The 20,902-nt window shown below is 35.6% G+C and overlaps 1 protein-coding gene across 1 annotated transcript in view; it reads left to right on the top strand.

Annotated features, from left to right (window-relative positions):
- CDH2 (cadherin 2) overlaps positions 1–20,902 on the top strand; it is a 232,361-nt gene that overhangs the window by 153,914 nt on the left and 57,545 nt on the right. The window contains exons 3-5 of the mRNA XM_021096205.1: positions 12,406–12,632; positions 14,362–14,508; positions 16,441–16,596. Coding sequence (XP_020951864.1) covers positions 12,406–12,632; positions 14,362–14,508; positions 16,441–16,596 — 530 coding nt within the window. The remainder of the gene's footprint in view (positions 1–12,405; positions 12,633–14,361; positions 14,509–16,440; positions 16,597–20,902) is intronic.

Genomic DNA, 20,902 nt, shown 5'->3' with positions numbered 1-20,902 from the left:
AGATTTCGAAGGAACAAAATTTATAATACTTGTTCAACGTTCATCTTTGGGTAGGTGTTTTTTTCAAACCCCAGTACTGGTTGAAATTCTCTAGAGTGGGAAGATCCCGAACTGAACCTTGAGGCATCTTACAGAAATGGAGAAGGAGTGACCAAGTGGGATAGAGAGAACCAGAGGAATGTTCTGCGGAATGAAATTCATTTGGAGTGAGTTAGGTTCTGATTGTTGATTTCATTGGCTGTCTTTACTATTAGATTTTTGGATATGGAATGATTGGGGATTTTAGGCTTCTTGTGAGTGGGGTTTTTGTTTTCATCTCTCATTCTGCCCTTGTACAAACCCACCCTGAGCTCAGTCCCAGCCCCATTCTGTGGTGTCAGGTGGCAACCTAGATGTCGTGCCCTATTTTCTCTCACCTTCAAGCCCCTTTACCCAGCAGAAGCTGAACTTCCATTTGTCCCTGCCTGCTTCCTACCCAGGTAGCAATTGACATTCAGTTCATTTCTGGTCACAAAGATGTTTATTTTGGTTTTGAGCCTGGCTGAGTTTTGTCCTATCTTTTTAAAAACTCTTTATGCTTTATTATCATTGCTGTCTATTTGGAGCAAGGTGGTACATCAAAAACATGAACCCACTGTGCCATGCCATGCTGTCTAGAAGTCTGCTTCGTACCTTTCATTTCTATTTTATATTCCTTCTTTTTCAAACAGTTTTTCAGATGAAAAATTCATATTTAATGAATCTTTTATCATTCCTATTTAGGTGTGTGTTTCTCTGTCATTGTCTCAATTATATACATCTGTTTTGATTCATTTTTATGCCTCTGGAAGTCAGATGTCCAAATTAATTTTTTTAAATAGGGCTTTTAGTATATTATCCTAAAACATTAGTCCTGCTGGGGATTTTAGGCAACAAGGTGTAATTCTGACTAGTCTGCTTATTGCATCTACTTATCAAGACAGGGTAAGGATATTGTTTTAGACTAACTCGATTTATCTTGGCAGATATATCCAGTTGAGAATTGGTAAGTTGGTAAGTTGGGAGGAAATAGTAAGTACACAAGATATTTGCCTTACCATTACCTTGGTTCATGTAATGAAAATCCTTCGATACATGCCTCCGTATTTACAGGTTAAGTATGTACAAAATCTTTACCTCTGTAAAATCTGAAGATACCTTGATACCTTAAGAGTACTGAAGAGCTGAAGTAAGTGCTGTAGTGCCATTTGGAAGAGGACGTAGAGGGTTGAGAATGATGCCCCCAGGCAAAACAACATTTTATGATGTTTTCAAATAAGTCAGTGTGGGGCACACACAACATGGCCTAATATTACAGTGTGTGACCATTCATGCCATGCACTTTGATATGATTAATGAGAATGGTGAAACAGGAGTGTAGTCATTTCTCCAAGAGGAAATGTCAACCCATTAATGAGGATGAGGCTTACTATTGCCAGTCAAAGCAGCAGATTTGGGCCCAGTTATTCGGACTGCTGGGTTGTGTGTTCCCAGAGATGCTCATTTCCGGCTGTGACAGAAGGAAGGGGCACTTCTGAAGAGGATTTTTTGGTTGTTGTTTTTGTTGTTGTGGATGTTTGGTTGGTTCTTTTAAACCAATGGCAGCATTTTGAAAGGACTGCAATTTTGGACATTATAATAAAAATTTAGTAAGCATAAAATATAATTCTAGATAGAAATAAGTAATTGACACTTAAGAGAGTATTCCTCAAGTATTTATACATTTGTGTAAAATCAAGTCATCTTGAAATAGCCCTTTATTACTGTTAGATTGATGCATTAAAATCATAACCCATTTTTTATTATATGTCATTAATTACTTACCCTTGTGTTCCATGTGACTGTATGTGGTAGGTCAGAGTGAGGGGAACTAGAACTAAGAAATACTATCTCTTTAGGTTGTTGGGAGAAACCTTCCTTACTACTAGAGCAGCTTTCTAGGGTCGATGCAATAATTCTTCAAAAAGTTGGAAAGTGGTCTACTGAGACAATAAAAAGATGGCCTGGGAGGCCATGTTTTTCCCCAGGTTATATCCCCAGGTGATGTTTACCAAGACATAACCCATTAATTGAATTTAAATTAGAATTTGGTCGTTGCCTTTACTGCTTAAATTTCATTGACAACTCAGGGATTTTATATCATTACTTTGAATAACTTCATTGGCTTTGTGGAAAAAATAGTAACATTGATGAAATTTGCATGGAATCCTACATATATTAAATACTTAATATACATCACGGTGCTCACGTTCAGAAAAGGTAGACAGGCTTTAAAAATAAAACCTGTAACATTGTGGGGTTTAGTATTGCTTTCGTTAAATTGTTAGAGTTTGCTTTCTGTAGAATGTCTAACTTTGCTCTTTGCAAAGTTCTTTCTAGCAGCTAGTGAGCCAATATATCTTCTGCGGGGTGGGGGGTTGCAGGATTTGGCAGTAATAATGGAGAATCCAGCCTTTTAATTAAGAGTTATGTAGTATGGCAGATTTTCAAGAATTGTTTTTATATACGTTGTTATTTCTTCATCTGTGACAAAGGTCTTTTTCTCCTTATAGGGAGTAAAGGAATAAATATTTCTTAAACTGTTTAAGTATTTGGGATAAAATCTTCATCTGTTTTGTAACTTGACGATCAGCAAATAATTTGGGATTTAATCGTTTAATAGTGCAATGGCCTTTAGTTTCTGTTAATGCAATACCATGTCATACCAGGAGGGCTAATTTGCTTAACGAACACCATGTCCTATGTACCTCTTTTATTCAAGTTTCATAAAATGTACAGCATCTTTTGTTCCTTGGTGTGCTCGTTCTTAGCAAGCTGGGCCTTCTGAGAAGACATCCCCCTTCTGGTCTCTGTGGCACATTTTGAGGCCACATTGTCAAAAAGGATTTAGGTGCAAAACTAGTTTTGTTTTTTCCTTTGCTGGTGGTGTTTTTGAAAACTCCAATTAGCGAGAACTTCTTTTCTCAGTAAAGTTTATGATGAGAACTCTCTTTTTTTGAAATACTAACAAAGACCTGTCACAAAAATTAGGAATTAGGATTCCTTCTTTGTTGACATAAGTAGCCTGAAATATGAAGCTAACTAAATTGCATCAAATTTCAGAGACTAATCATCATACAGTTGGGAAAAGGAGCTTCCCCACAACCTGTGTTCTGTCAGAGTAATTTAATTAGAGGTAGTGATATTTCAATGTAATTTGTTAATGGGCACATTCGCAAAAAAAAAAAGAAAGAAAGAAAAAGTAATTCTGTCTGAGCACTGATAATTTTCTATATTTTTAGCTGGATTCTGTCAAAAGAAAGGGTTTTCATTGAATTTCATAGCACAGAGATGCCCGGAGGAAGAATATCAATGAAGTGAAGAACAGCTTAAAATTTTTTGAGTTATTAGAATGCATATAAGGGAAAATGTGATAATCTCACTGATTTTCCAAAAGTTTAATATATAAAATTTTATGCATAGCATTGTTGGACAATTGAACATCTAAATGTCATATTTTGGATGTCATAATCATTATCATCCCTACCGCTTGTTTTGATTTTTTTCAATTTCACATCAAAGAATATCATAGCTCTTTATTCCTTTTTTTTTTGTGGCAACTTGTATTCAGAAGTTAGTTAAATATTACATGACTAGCCCTGGAAAGGAAATGAAATAACAACTTCTCAAATAGATTTCATAACATTATAGAGAACATTATAATAAAATCTTTTTCTCTTGGCGGAGAAATACCAGGTTTTTAGGAATAGGAAATAGTTTTATTAATTTGATCTACAATAATTATTCTCATACTTGGTCTAAAGGTTTTATTTAATGCAAAAGTGATCAAGTGACACTGCGTGCAGGACAAATTTTGTGGGCACCTTACCTCAAAACAGCCAATTTAGGCAGAAGAAATTTTAGATTCTCATAAGCTGAAAGCGAGGAAGTTTCTTTGTGAGACTGAATACAGGACTATATGACCAAGCTCTAAGAGTTATTTCTAAGTTTTAGCATTTACTGCTTTAAGCCGAAATGCCTCACACAAATGCAGAATTTCTTATTTTACCAGCTCTGTGTCTATATCATCGACACTGTCCTGGAAACCACGGCGTAGAAGAAATAGAAAAGGAGCCACTTTTGAATAATGCACTCAGGAGAGGTAGTGATAGCATGTCACATCTCAATAGTGGTAACACTAATCAAAAAGATTATTATATCAAAAAAGTTATCTGCCAAAGGGGAAGGTGGAGAGAGGGGGATGGACTGGGAGTTTGGGGTTATCGGAGGCAAACTATTACATTGAGAATGGATAAACAAGGAGGTCCTACTGTATAGCACAGGGAACTGTATCCAGTTTCCTGGATAGACCATGATGGAAAAGAATATAAAAAAAAGGATAAAAAATATATATCTACACATTGTATATATACACACATTGTAAATCAACTATATTTAAAAGATACATAAATGTGTGTGTGTGTGTGTGTGTAGTCATCATTGCATGTTGACGACTTATAGGAACTAACAAATATACTGGTTAATAGCAGTGGCTAGAATCTTTGAAGGGCATTATTTTGAAAAAAAAAAAAGCAAAACAAACTTCTGTAAATCATATATTCAAGGAGACAAATGAACACTTTATAGCAAGATTTTAAGCAAATTCTACAAGAGGCTGATGCTCTGGCCCTAAAGGCATGCAGGTATAAAGGCTATAAATGGTATGAAGACATAAACATCGAGTTTAATCTGAGAACCTCATGATTTTATGTTGGTTTGATGCACTTGGAAGGTCTTGTGTGTAAAAGTTAGCTCATAAATCTTAAATCTACATAAACTGATATTATGAAAATAAATGGAAACAGTTTTATGCAACAATAAGGGATTAGAAAACCGTATTTGCTGATATATACCAAAGCACACTAGCTGTTCAAAGGATTTTTTTTTTTTTTTTTTTTGCTTTTTAGGGCCACATCTGTGACATTTGGAAGTTCTCAGGCTAGGGGTCAAATGGGAGCTATAGCTCCGGTCTACGCCACAGCCACAGCACGGTGGGATCAAAGCCGTGTCTACAACCTACACCACAGCTCTTGGCAATGCCAGATCTCCAACTCCCTGAGCGAGGCCAGGGATCAAACCCACGTCCTCATGGATACTAGTCAGGCTTGTTAACTGCTGAGCCACAAAGGGAACTCCTTTTTTCAAGAGTTTTTTAGCTAACAGGAAAATGGATTTGTGAGTGTTGTTCACGGCAGATCTGTTGAAGGAGAGTTATTCGTTTGAAAAAAAAAAAAAATAGCTTACTTAACTGACATTTTTGGAGCACCTGAATGAACTTAATTGAAAATCGCAAAGGCTGTGTAAATAATATTACATATACTCACAGAGCTGATGGATTTGAAGCAAAAGTTCAGCTTTGGAAAAGGGATAAAAATGATTCATTTGTGATATTTAGTCAGTGTTACATTTTAAATCCTAAGGGAAAATTATTGACTGTTAGAGCAGTACCTGTATATACTTGCAGTCAATTTTATCATTATTTAAAAATACTTCATATGAAACAATCTAAAAAACATTTGTTTCCACAAGGAATTTCAACATTATATTTAAGGAAATTAAGGAAAAGAAGGACCATATTTAATCAATGTATCCCTCATGGTTCATGACAAGAAAGAACTTGCTGTCAATTGGAGAAAAAGTGATGAATTCTGGGCCACCATTTGCTACCACCAACTTTTGTGAATAAAATTTGCTTTGATGGGTAATAATCAAGCATTTGATGTCTCAGTCATAAAACTTGTTATACAAAAGGCATTTCATGCAAACAAACTCACATTTCATGTTAAAGATTTTTTTTTAATATTTTGTGTGGAAATTTTAGGTGTGTTTAATAGTCACTGTGTGTCCCAAAACTCTTTATTTCATTTTTCTTCTCATAATTATATGCTGTAAAGAAAATGTAGCATGTAATTTTTTCACCAAGGTCCATATAGACATTTCCAAACTATCTCTAGTATATCCCACCGTGCATGTGTGAGAAGAATATAGACCCTAAATGCTTCTAGGAAAAATTGTTCCTGAAATTAAAATTCAGCAAGGGCCTAGAATGACCAAAGAACAAATTCAGCAGATTTATGAACAAACTTGCACTCAGTAACCATTGTCCATTAGAATCTCTGAGTAAAAAACACTGAGAAGCCCTTAAATGTTCAGGTTTTTTTTTGTTTTGTTTTGTTTTGTCTTTTTTTTTTTTTGTCTTTTTGTCTTTTAAGGGCCGCACCCACAGCATATGGAGGTTCCCAGGCTAGGGGTCTGATTGGAGCTACAGCTGCTGTCCTACGCCAGAGCCACAGCAACACCAGATCTGAGACACATCTGCGACCTACACCACAGCACACGGCAACACTGGATCCTTAACCCACTGAACAAGGCCAGGGATCGAACCCGCCACCTCATGGTTCCTAGTCGAATTCGTTTCCTGCTGTGCCATAATGGGAACTCAGAAACATTTTTTTCAGTAAACTTTTTTTTTTTTTTTTTTTTTTTTTTTGGCCATGCCCATAGCATGCAGAAGTTCTGGGGCTAATGATCAAACCCATGCCACGGGAGTAACAACACCTGATCCTTAACCCACCGAGACACTAGGGGACTCGGTGACAGTTTTTCCCTACCTTCCTCCCTCTCGCTTCTTCGTTAATAGATAGCGAGTTCCCTAACAAACATTGTTCTGTTTCTGTAGAAGGAAAAGGTCTGTTCGCACCGTGAACTATTTCTTTTTTCCCAAAATGCCTTAAGAAATAGCAATTAATGCGGAAAAAAATAACAAAAAGTCAAAGGGATATTTAACACAAAAATATTTTACAGTCTTCTCTCATAATTGTTTTTAAGTATGGGTGTTGTTTTACTTAGGCAAAAATTATAAACCGTATGTGTGTATTTGCACCTCTTCATTCATATGGTTTATGCAATGCTATTAACTGTTAATACATTAATATATAAGATCCGTGGTTTGCTGTTAATATTTTATAAGGATATTATGGTTTTATGGTTAATATCAATTTGAGGTATTGCTTTAAGAGTCAAAAGTACTTTAAAATAATTATTTTGCTGGTGTTTACTTTTGTTTTAATCATGTTAACAAAGTTTTATGTAGGTTAGAACACAGTAACTACATATTATATATGTAAACTATGCAATGGCTCTAGTAATAAATTTCTTGTTTAATATTAGGATTTTTTTTTTTTTGCCATAGACATTTAATTGTGTATAGAGTTGTTTTAAATGTGAATGATCCAGTGGATCAAGCCTGTTTTTTCAGTTGTCTAAGGCAATTTATTTCCATTTCTTCTGTGTTAAGAAATCCTGGAATTTCTACTTAAGTTCTTTGAGCACTTATGCAAAATTAATGTTTTAATGTAAAGAAGACTGTTCGTCGGAAAAACTTTTCAAGCTAAGTTCTTTGTTTTTAAAATAATAGAATTTCAACTTTATTACATGTCTGATAAAATAGTATGACTTTCATGAAACAACAACACAGTATCTCCATAGATAGGGTATTTATGTAAACTTATTGACTCAGTTATAGTATCAATCTCTGGTTAACACCAGGTTGGTACAGTTCACTGAAACGCATGTTTGGGAGAGACTGAGTACATTGATAACTATTCCTTTGAAATATCTGTTAATATAGCTGATTAGAACATTACCTTAAGGAAGTTTTGTTTTGTTTTCTGTTTTGCTTTTTAGGTTTTTTAGGGCCGTACCTGCGGCATATGGAGTTTCCCAGTCTAGGGGTCAAATCAGAGCTATAGCTGCCATCCTATGCCACAGCCACAGCAACGCCAGATCTGAGCCGAATCTGCAACCTACAACACAGCTCATGGCAATGCCAGATCCTTAATCCACTGAGGAAGGCCAGGGATCAAACCTGTACTCTCATGGACGTCAGTCGGATTCATTCCGCTGCGCCACAAAGGGAACTCCTTAAGGAAGTACTTTTTAAAAATTATTAATAGGTTTTATTTTTAAAACATTTCAATTTACAGGAAAATTGAACACAAAGTTCAGAGTCCCATATCCTTCCCACCCCCGAAGTTTTCCATAGTGTTGACATCTTGCATTAATATAGCATATTTGCTACCAAATAATGATACATGACTGTAAAAGTCCTTAACTTACTTTAAGATTCCCTCTTTGTGTAGAGGTGGCCTGTAGATATTTGGTGAATGTTTATTCTGACCTTATCTCTGTAAGGTGTCATAGGAAACAAAAGAACAAGCACTTACTGTCAAGAACCCAAAATGAGGAGTTCCTGTTGTGGGTCAGCGGAAACAAATCCAACTAGTATCCATGATGATGCAGATTGATCCCTGGCCTCGCTCAGTGGGTTAAGAATTCGGCATTGCCATGAGCTGTGGTGTAGGTCAGAGATGTGGCTCAGATCCTGAGTTACTGTGGCTGTGGGGTAGGCTGGCAACTGTAGCTCCGATTAGACTCCTAGCCTGGGAACTTCCATAAGCCTCGACTGAGACACTAAAAAGGAAAAGAAGACAAAATTAGTTTATGTCTGCTTATGGAGAGGAGATCTGGTCACACAAAACCATTAATAAATAGACATTATTTATTATGGTTATTATCAGAATAAAAATGAAGGGCTAATATGTGTTTCCATGGACAGGAAATGTAAAAACAAAAATAAAAAAGAATTTAGCTGAAGTTCCCATTGTGGCTCAGTGAAAATAAATTTGGCTAGTATCCATGAGGACATAAGTTCGATTCCTGGCCTTGCTCAGTGGGTTAAGGATCTGGAGTTACCATGAGCCAGGGTGTAGGTCTCAGATGTGGCTTGGATCCCGCATTGCTGTGACTTTGGCATAGGCTGGCAGCTGTAGTTCCGATTCGACCCCTAGCCTGGGAACCTCCATATGCCACAAGTGCGGCCCTAAAAAGCAAAAAAAAAAAAAAAAAAGAGAGAGAGAGAGAAAGGAGGGATGGAGGAAAGGAAGGGAGGATGAAGGATGAAAGGATAGATTGATTTAGTGCCTTCCCAAATGAGGGCATAGACTGCCGTCTTCCAAAGGACATCGCCTTGGGCCCTCCCCCCAGAAGGATGATGTGTCTCTGGAGCTGTGGCTTGGAGGAGGGTGGGAGGGTCCAGAACAGGTGATGAATGTGGGGTATAGACCGCATCGAGGGAGAAATGACCGAGGAATCCTTTTGACTGGGCAGGGTACATGGTAGAAGATGATGTACAAAACGGAAGAGTATTGTACACTATGTCAAAGAGTTTACATATAATATTGCCGATATTGAGTCTGGAGGAGAAAATCAGAGCAGAGATTTAGTCTTGAAGTGGGTACAGAATGACCTGAGCAGGCACAAGACCACCTAGCAGTCAGATGCATTAATCCAGGTGTGAATTGACGAGGAGCAATGCGAGAATGTAAAAATGAACAAGAATGTGTGCAAGTGTTTATAATTTTTCTCATCCAGATTATATGTTTCTAAGTATCATGAGTAGCTTTTGTGATATAAAAGGGACTTTTTATACAAAAAGATGGTAAAACTCTTTCACTTTGATTTCTCAGCAGGGTTCCCCAAACAATTTTACTTTTCATTTTGTTGTCTTTAATAAAAGATACACAGTAGATGCCATCATTCTATAGAAAGGAGTCCCATTTTTCACATTTAAATCACATGGTGTGTAAGAGGGGGTAATTAAGTATTTTCCAGGGTACATCTACCTCAAAGACAAATATTTTGGTGTCACATAATTTAGTGCAACATACCAGTTTTCATTTTGAAATGTTGTAAAGAAGCCAAGAGTGATGTATGTGGATTATGTGGAAAATACTATATTCAGTAAAGTATTTTATGACTGTTATCAAGGATTTTACAGTTACTTAGGGAAATAAATGTGCATGTTGTTTGTCTGTGGCCTGGTCACCATCTCAGCGAATTTATATTAATGAAAACAAAAGAAATGTCATCAATTTATACGTGTGGGGTGGACGGTCAAAAAAATCTGCTTAAATCTTTGAGAAATGCAAAAGGTATATAAGCTAATATTCTGTAATGTGTATCTATTAACTGAACTCCAAAATGTATATCCTGTAATTGTGGTCAGGACATAACATCACATACTTACAAAAATGAAAAATTGCTTTTTTTTGATCCTTTTGTGCTATTCCCATAGAATGTTTCTTCAAGCAGAATACTTAAGGATTTCAGAGAAAATAATGTTCCTTAGAGAATATTTTTATTATTTTATGAATTTATTTTATCTTGAATGCATCTGGTTCTACATTTATAAGTACATGTTTTAACTCGTCTTTTAATCTGATAAGACATAAGTTGATTTCCATTGCCAGTAAAAAAGCATTAATTTTTTTTTCAGCTTTTAAGTCCTTATACGTAAGATGGAGATAATTAAGATACTGAAATCTTTTCGATCCTTTACTCTTAAGACATAGTTTATTTTGAGATGTCCCTTTATTTTCATTTGTTTGGAAATTTATAGAATTGCCATTGCTTCATTGAACTATTGTAAGTTCTAATTCTACTGAGAATTGGAATTTTACTTACCATAAAGTTTTGTAATTCTAGAGCACAGTGGGCTTTCTCTCTTAATATGTGTCATCGCTTTCTTCCTTTAAACATTTATTCCAAAATTTATGTTAAGACTACATGCCAGGAAATGTGCAGGGTATACAAGATAGCTGAGAAAATTTGCCCCGAATACTCTCACAGTGTGTCAGACATGGCTTTCCAACTATGGTAATAGAGTTCAGATTGCTAAACAAAGACTGAGAACAAGGGACTTATTCTTACCCTCAGTGAGTCTAGAGCTGGGACCTATAGGAGGAATAAGAATGTGGGGGAGTTACCATCGCAGCTCAGTGGTTAATGAACCCGACTAGCATCCATGAGGACCCGAGTTCGATCCCTGGCCTTGCTCAGTGGATTAAAGATCTGGTGTTGCTGTGAGCTGTGGTGTAGGTTGCAGACACAGCTTGGATCTGGCGTTGCTTTGGCTGTGGCGTGGTCCTGCGGCTACCACTCCAATTGGACCCCTAGCCTGGGAACCTCCATATGCTGCAGGTACAGTCCTAGAAAGACAAAGGAAAAAAAAAAAAAGAGAGAGAGTGTGAGGAGTGCAAGAAGAATCTCTGAGATACATGGAGGGGATAAGGGGGTGGGGAAGGTATCCCTATAGGCCCAGAATCCAGAGGCTTGTGCAAGGAAAGAGAAGGTTTGCAAGGAAAGAGAAGGAACAACTCAGAACCACGATATGACATTCTCTAGTATGAAAATTCCTAAAATAGAACTACCATATGCTTTAGCAGTTCCACTCCTGGATGTATGTGTGTGTGTATATATATGTGTGTGTGTGTGTGTGTGTGTGTGTATAAACAAAAACATTAATTCAGAAGGATATATATACCCCAGTGTTCTTAGCAGCATTATTTATAATTGCCAAGGTATGGAAGCAACCTAAGAGTCTATCAACAGATAAATGAATGAAGAAGATGTGGTATATGTGTATATATACCATATCTACACACACACACACAACGGAATACATAAAATTTTCCTTCTTTTTATGACTGAGTGGTATAACACGATACTACTATACTCAGCCATAAAAAGAAGGAAATTTTGCCACTTGTAGCAACTTGGATGGACTTGGAGGGCACTAGGCTAAGTGAAATAAACCAGACAGAGAAAGATAAATACTCTATGATATTACTTAGAGTGGAATCTAAAAAAAACAACAAACTAGTGAACATAATAAAAGAAGCGGACTCACAGGTACAGAGAACAAACTGGTAGTTACCTGTAGGGGGGTGGGGAGCAACATAGGAGTGAGGGGATGGGAACTCGGGTGGGAGTTCCCGTTGTGGCTCAATGGGTTATGAATCCATCTAGAATCCATGAACATGCGGGTTCGATCTCTGGCTTCACTCAGTGGTTTAAGGATCTGGCATTGCCATGAGCTGTGGTGTAGGTTGGAGGTGTGGCTCGGATCTGATGTTACTGTGGCTGTAGTGTAGGCCAGTGGCTACAGCTCTTATTCAACCCCTAGCCTGGGACCTTCCATATGCCACAGGTACGGCCCCAAAAAAGAAAAAAACAGAACCACAACAAAAAAACTATTGGGTGTGAGATAGGCTAAGGCATGTGTTGTATAACACGGGGAGTGTAGGCAATACTTTGTAATAACCGTTAAAAAAAACTATAACATTTTTAAAAATGAAAATTCCTTTAGTAATGTAAAAATAAAATTTTTGTGTATCATGCTACTACATTTTACTTTTAACCTGATCAGGATATAGATTTGGATGAGGTTTTTTTTTGGTTGTTTTTGCCTTTGGAATGGAATTGCTAATATATTTTTATTTTTTACAGTGAAGTTCAGCAATTGCAATGGGAAAAGAAAAGTACAATATGAAAGCAGCGAACCAGCAGATTTTAAGGTAGATGAAGATGGCATGGTGTATGCTGTGAGAAGTTTTCCCCTGTCCTCTGAGCACTCAAAGTTCCTGATATATGCTCAAGACAAAGAGACTCAGGAAAAATGGCAAGTAGCAGTAAAATTGAGCCTCAAGCCAACCTTACCTGAGGATTCCATGAAGGTAGAGTATTCAAATATGGCTTTGGATGGACTTATGTTTGAAAATCAGATTTATACAGTTTAAATTAAGTACACACTCTGCATCACATTAATGGGTAGCCAGTATTTGAATTTTTATGCACCTTCACTTGTTGCAATAGTATTTGTGGTGTTTTTAATCTTATAAGATACTTAGACTGAATGTATTTTCTACAGTGTGAAACTGTGCTTGAAAGGGTTGTTTATACTTTGAGATTTGAAAGGTTTATTTATACTTTGAGATTTATAACTAAATTTAAAGTGGAAGTAGTTGTTTGTTTTAAATTTCTTAGAAGCTCTCCTAGCTGTTAAATTTAACCACAAAATAAACAATTGTTTGTAAGATGTCACCAGCCAAATTTATTAGATGGGAAGTACAAATTTACAGTAGTGACAGGAAAGCATTTCTGTCAAGGAGTGCTCAGTTTTTGTCTTGTCCCTTAATAATCAAATTGGGGAGTGTGAATTATTTATACTATTGACATGACTCTTAGGAATAATACACTCCCTCTGGTGGAAGCTGCTATAAGCCAGGATAAAATAAATAAGATATATTTCTAGTAGAATAAAGTTCAATTCAATTCAACATTTCTTGAGCATTTATTTCATGTAAGCCACTATTTTAAGAATTTTAAAGATGATACAATAACTTTTTCAGCAAAACTATGACAATATTATTAGTTTCTTTGAGTTAATTTGAGACAGTAATGAGGAAGTGCTCCACTCGTATAATCTGAAGTCCGTGATGTTATGAACTCTAGCCACTAATTACATTTTGTATATGTGTTGTCCTGTGAGAGATGGGAATGCACATATCTGGTATTTACTTGTAAATGTGATATACACAATCCTAATCAGATACGAATAAATATTAGAAGAAAAGATATTTTTTTCTCTTATACCAGTGTTGGACTTTCATTATGTGAGACGTAATTTGTTCTTCTGTTAACTATTAGGGGGAATCGTGTCACTTGGGTATGTAAAGTAAGGAACTGGTAACTAATTGACTGAAAAGATGCTTTTGTTGTTGATGATGATTCGCTGTGTTCCAACAAAACTAGCTTGGCTATTTGCACTGAAGCAGCAAGGGCTAAGAGCTAAAATGTCTACAGATATAGGGAGAAAGAAGAAAATGTTGACATCCAGCAGAGATTAATACCCTATGTGCAAAGTGGGTCATCTACAGCATCCATCACGGCTGACATAGGTTTAGAATAATTACAGCATTAATTCTGGGGGATTTAATAGGGTCATAAATATTTGAGACATTCCTTAGCAGTATGTATTAAACTTCTCTTGGAATTCAAATTATATTTTAGCACATCAAGATCTAAATTTAATGTACAGTAGCACATTACCTGAACTGTGGTTTAAACTAATGAGAAATGTATAAAAGGGTACTATTACATTTTGCTCAATATTAAGTACTATCTAAGATGGTTTATAGAAACTGCAGATGGTTTACACAGCTGTGCTACATAATAAATTGTTTGGAATTCAATTTTTCAATGAAGAGTGTAATGTGAAATTTTATGATGTTTTCTCTTCTTTTAAAAAGGGGACGAGGAAAGGGCCTCCAGACCTATTTATTTATTTATTTGGTTATAGTAAAATGTGATTCCTACACTTTCAGGTCTCCATCGATAGTGATGTACTTCTAGAAAATGTTTTCCTAGTTACTCAGGAATGTCTTCTTGTATTTTAATGCAAAGGAATCACGAGAAATTGAAGAAATAGTATTCCCAAGACAAGTGACCAAGCACAGTGGCTACCTACAAAGGCAGAAGAGAGACTGGGTTATCCCTCCAATCAACTTGCCAGAAAACTCCAGAGGGCCTTTTCCTCAAGAGCTTGTCAGGGTAGGATGGCACGGTTTCATTGGTCTCCACGGTGTGTGTCAAGTGTATGTTAGAAGTGCTTTTGTTTCTTTTTTCACAAGGTGGAACTTACAACGTATATGTACTAGAGTATATATATGTGTGTGTGTGTCTATGGATGTTTTTATATTGATGAAATGTCTATAGTGTTGTCAAGAGCCTCTTCTCTATTCTTTCATTATCTCAGATTATGTATAGACAGAGCTCTCTGTGAGTGGGTCCTTTACGCCAGGAGGGACAAAGTTTGTTCAGTGTCTGAATACACACACCCTAACTCCAAGATGCATTCACGCCCAGGCCATACCCTTTCCCACACACCTTAGCTTCCCCGTCTGAAAGCTGCACTCCCCATGATGATCTTTGCCCTCTACAGGTAGCTTTTGGGCCAAAGAAAAAAATAAAGGGGCAATCATTGCTAAAAATGCCAACACCAAGTGCATTTGAGAGTTTTTTAAAGAAATAAAAAATGACCTCTGATACCATTAACAGATTCCCTGGCGCTGTGCAAAAACACAGGCTTTCAAAACTGAAGAGTAAGATTTTTTTTTTTCAGTTATTCTAAATGCATATCCTCAGACCCAGAGGAAAAAAAATGACAGATAATTTCTGCTTGTTTAGTAAAATTAGCAACCTCTTATTTATTACAAAAGGAAAATAAGACAAAGTCACTGCATTCCCATTGATTAGAAAGTAAATGTTTCTGTATGTGATTAATTTAGTATTCCAATATATACTTACTGAAAGCTGTATTTTTTAAATAAATCATTTATCTGTGTTGTATATTCCATAGTAATGCACGTTATAATTCAGCTTAACAGTGAAACATGTAACCTCCCAAATCATGGTGTGTTCTGCTTTTCCGTTTTAATGAAGAATGAGAAAAGAGTTTTTCCATAACTAAAAAAAAAAGTTTCCACTGTGGCGCAGCAGGGTGGGTGGCGTCTTGGATGAGGTGAGAAGCACGTCTGATCCTCAGTCCAGCACAGTAGGTCAAGGATCCAGCGTTGCTGCAGCTGTGGCATCGGTTGCAATTGCGGCTCCTATCTGATCCCTGGCCTGAGAACTCCATATGATGTAGGGTGGCCAAAAAAGGAAAAAAAAAAAAAAAAAAAAGATTTTATTACTGGATTAAAGGTATTTACCTAATACACAAATATCTTGTATTATTACCTCCAAACAATATTGTTCAATTGGCCCTTTCTCTGTACTGTCCTTCCTTCTTCCTTTCTGTAGCCTGTTCTTATGATCCTCATCTATAAATTTAATCTTTCTGGGAAGTGTTGTATTTGGAGGAGAAAGTAGTGAGCCTATAATAGGTATACTTTTTGAGAGTAATGGAAATATATGATTCTTGTATGCTTTGTTTATTAAGGTGGGGTAAGAAGTACCACCTTAAAACAATACGGGAAGCTTTGGTTGCCATGAATAACATTAATACAATGCAAGTATAGAAATCTGACTTCCGGGCTCAACCATATCTTAGATTTCCAGGTGAGGCTCATGCTGTTATTACTAGGGCAATTATTTCTTATCCTAAGAGATGCAAAAAATAAACAATTTTTATCTTCATTAAATTAGACACCTCTTACTGGGTTAAATATTGTCACCTTCACATTCCCAGGATAGACTTTAAAAACTGATTCTCCTTAATTTTGACTTTTGCACTGTTCCTGGTGAGTGTTGTTTTAGATGTTCACATTGTCCCCAGTCTTTCTGGGGATAGATGACATCTCTTTTTGAAGCCCATCACCAAGAACCAAGGACAAGGAGTAGGACTGGAAGATCTTCAAGGGTTTTCTGGAAAGACATGGTGTATTTGTAACTGGAAAAGGCCCATGAGGTGTGGCATGCCCTATTGTTGATAATAAGCTCATTTAGTCCCGTGTTTAACGTGATTGTCTTCTTGATCCTCAGATCAGGTCCGATAGAGATAAAAACCTTTCTCTGCGGTACAGCGTAACTGGGCCAGGAGCTGACCAGCCTCCAACTGGTATCTTCATTATCAACCCCATCTCAGGTCAGCTGTCCGTGACCAAGCCTCTGGACCGCGAGCTGATAGCCCGGTTTCATGTAAGATTTCAACCAGCTGATAATCCTTTGTATTAATACTCCTTCAAATATGTGCAAGGTTTAACATTTGCCTCTCATATCCATCTTAAAGCTTTGATACTGAGAGTACCAGAAATGTACTTGTAGCCATTTCACTTTATTTTAATAATTTTATTGTTTTCACAAAATTCATGAAAGCTCATGCTAAAAAACAAACGATGCCAAAGAAAAAAGTAAAATTGCCTAAAATCATATTACTCTCTACGTGCTGATTCTTGCCTTTAGATATTTGACTAAGAACTTACAAGAACAAATTGATATGAAAAGGGTCAAAACTCTTTCAGATAAACTATATGGAGATCCTATCATTTTAATAGCTACATAGTATTCCATTGAGTGTGTAAATTATAATTTTAATAAGTAGTTTCTTATTAATAGATTTTTATATTTGTCACTTTATCTGCTTCTGCTGGTAGTATTACCATTAAAGAGAGTCTTAGAAAATGGATATTACATTTTTATGTTGTTATTTATTGGTCATATTACCTCCAGAAAGATGTGCCAGTTTGATGTGCCTACTGAAAATTGAGATTTTCCTTTTCTACATAACCCTGACAATACTTGGTTTCATCAGTCTGCCAATCTGAGCAATCTTTTCTTAGATATATTATCCATTTATATTTTTTATGTTAATTTTTGTAATTTTTTTATATCCTTTATCTTCTTACTGAGTTATAACAGCTTTTGTATATAGCTATATGTCCATATTTTTAATATATGTATGTATTTGAAATAGATTTTATCAATTTTAAAATTATATTTTATTGAGTATTTTAAAACTTAAGAATTACCTAATGTTAAAATATAAGTTCCAGGAGTTCCCATTGTGGCTCAGCAGTAATGAACCTAACTAGTATCCGTGAGGCCCCACACACTGGGTTAAAGATCTGGTGTTGCTGTGAGCCGGTGCAGCTGTGGCATAAGCTGGCATCTGCAGCTCTGATATGACCCCTAGCCTGGGAACTTGTATATGTCGTTTGTGCGGCTCTAAAAATAAGTAAATGAATGAATGAATAAATACATAAATATTACAGAAGGCATTTTTTTTTGCTTTTTTTCTAGCCACGCTTGCACATTTTTCTGAAATAGGATTTCAACAATTTTTTCATGTTTAATGTAGAAATCTAAATTGATCTTTATTCTCCAGTTTCTACATGAGTAACTAAAACTTTTAATGAAAGTATCATTTTCTCTTAGAAAAGAATACATGCACATTATAAAAACTTTTCAAACAATACATAAATAAATTTTTTCAACTAATATAGTATTAATAAGAAAGTAAAAAAGATGTGCAATCCCGATGTGTAAAATTAACCATTTTCTTTTAAAAAAAAAAAAATTTGGTGATATCTGTAAAATGTTTCCCTGGGCATAGATTCATAAATGTATTCTTTTGAAATTGGCACCGTTCTCTGAAACCACCTTTTGTCATTTAGCAATCATAAGTTTTAACATCTTTCCATGTCAGTAAATCATTATTTATTCATATCATTTTTGATTGCCCTAACATAATTTTATGTAATTACCCATTGATGGATATTTGAACAATTTAATTCTTTTGTTGTATTTTAAAATTATAAATGATGTGATGGGCATCTTTCTGTACCTTTTCCCATTATATCCTTGGACTAAATTCCTAAAGTTGGAATCATTTTGATAAATATAGTGAAGTTATTCTAGAATAGTAGCATTATGTTGCACTGCTTGCCCACTATCTTGTAGCTTCTTTCCACTCTATTATCAATTCCTGGCATTATGTATTTATTGCCGGTACTATTTGTAAAAAATTTATCTTGATGTTTTAAGTTGCATATGTTGAATATCCAATTAAACGCCCTACTTCTGTCGTATGTTGAAGTTGGGAGAGAAATTGGTTTGTCTTTTTTCTCTAACCATTATTAAGAACCTTTTATCTACTAGAGATGTTAATACATGATCTGTCATATATTTCCCCTTTTGCTTTTTTTTTAAGCTTTGTTTATCATTTTCAACCTATTAATAACTTACAGTTTTTGCATTGTAATATTTGTTGCTGTCATCTTAATTTTATCATGTATTGACTTTCCTGAGGTGTTTATAAAGTTCTTTCCTACTCCAAGATACTAATCTCCCTCCTTTTATTTGTTTTATTTAATTTTTTTTGCATCTAAATGTTTAAACTCTGTGGAGTTTATTTTCGTAAAAGAAGAAAGGGATATAGATCCATTGTTTTTCCTTTACGTCTATACCTGTTGTTCCAACACCATATATTGAATTAGTGTTCCCCACTGATTTATCATCTGTATTTAGTCATTCTAAACTTTTTAATCCACCTATGCACGTGTGTTTTTAGACTCATTTTTCCCATTAATATATTTGCTGAATTTTTGCATTTGTATAGACTTCTAAAATTACTAAAGTTTTAAGGAGTTCTCTGGCGTAGCAGCTAAGGATCTGGCATTGTTATTGCTATGGAGCTGGTTTGATTCTTGACCCAGGAACTTCTGCGTGCCACAGGCATGGCTAAAAAACAATGATAAAATAAAATCATTATAAAGTTTTGAAAGTTATTGAAATATTTGTATGTGATAGAGCAAGACTTCCCTGACTATAATAAGCAAATAAGCATATGAAAAACTAAAAATGTTTTAAATCCTTATTATCATTCAACTCATTCCTTTCAAAGGCCTTAATTGTTTTATCAACCAGCTCTTAAAATCCTTAAGGAACATGGGATTCTAATGCTTTGTGTATTGTTCTAAAACATAAAGAAGAGTATTCCCTTAGTGGCTCAGTGGTTGACAAACCCAACTAGGATCCATGAGGTTGTGGGTTCGATGCCTGGCCTCGCTCAGTGGGTTAAGGATCTGGCATTGACTTGAGCTGTGGTGTAGGTGGCAGATGCAGCTCAGATCCTGAGTTGCTGCGGCTGCTGCATAGGCCAATAGCTGCAGCTCCGACTCATCCCCTAGTGGGGAAAAAAAAAAGAAAAAACATAAAGAAGGAAGTGAAAACTTCCAAGCCTCTCACAAAAACAACATCACATTAATACAGAAATCTAATAAAGGTAGCACACAATAGACCAGCCCCCAATTAGACTAGTAGTCTCTAATTTATGAATACAGATATCAATACAGAAAATTCTAAATATCTCTTTTGTACAGATTCTCACAGTCTGAATTTGTATGGTTAAAACTCAGGAAATAAATATTTTCAGGTCAATGTTGGGGTAAATTCTTTCTCTCCCGATTCTTACTACTTTCATATAAGCAAGTGATGTCTATAACAAAATAGAATTAATTGTAGAATGGCAAAGATGGTTCGGTGTTAAGAATCTATTAATGTAATGAAATGTATTAAGTCCAGGGAAAAAGAGATTTTTTTCATAGGTATTGAAGAAAAGGCCAGTGTAATAAAATTTACATTGTTTCATGTGTTATCCTCTAAATAAAAAAAAAAGATATGTTGATGCCTCTTTAAATTGATAAAGCATATCCACCAGCAGCCAGCAGCCAGCATCATACTCAACAAGAAAACCACAGAAGCATTTCAGTTAAAAAGAAACAATTCAATGGAACACTACACTGCTTTTGAAAAGATTGAAATGGTTTTCTATGTCAGGGATGAAAAGATTTTGAAGATATTTTGCCAAGAGTAGCCAAGTGATTGTGTTTGTTCAAAAAGGAAGACAAAGATAAAATATAGCAGGATACCTTTATTTTTTTATTTTTTTGTTTTTATTTTTATTTTTATTTTTTGTCTTTTTGCCTTTTCTAGGATAACTTTAATACTGAGAACTCAACCTTGGGAGAGGAACAACTATCTGATGTACTTTTAATATTTACAAATGACTTTTACAATAAAAAAGAGTCAGTATTTCTTGTGCACACTTAATTCTTTCTAGATGCTCATCTTTTCTCTTGTTCTCTTGATGTCTCTGACTACTCTGTCCAAGTAGCACATTTTTAATTACCCTGGCTCATTTAGGTAGACTTAGTGAAAGGATTTAAGAGCTGGACAGAACTGGCTTTGGATAGGGGTTCTGTCAATAGAATAAAGTGACTTAGCTTTTCTATAGCTCAGTTGCCTTGCCTTCAAATGCAGATGAGTTTTACCTAACTCTTTTGTATATAGATTGAGTTAAAATCCATAGAGCTCTGAGCAGGAAGCCTGGCCAATAGCAGGCAGAAACTTTTTCTGCTAATTCTCCCCTAATTATATAGAATTTGGCTAACTTTAATTTTGATGGGATGTGGAGCTTTTGTGGTCCATACGTGCCGTTTTGGTA

The sequence above is a fragment of the Sus scrofa genome, chromosome 6 (assembly GCF_000003025.6).
Source record: "Sus scrofa isolate TJ Tabasco breed Duroc chromosome 6, Sscrofa11.1, whole genome shotgun sequence".
Taxonomy (NCBI): domain Eukaryota; kingdom Metazoa; phylum Chordata; class Mammalia; order Artiodactyla; family Suidae; genus Sus; species Sus scrofa.
Note: the sequence above shows the minus strand (reverse complement) of the source record. Positions and strands in the feature narration are given on the sequence as shown.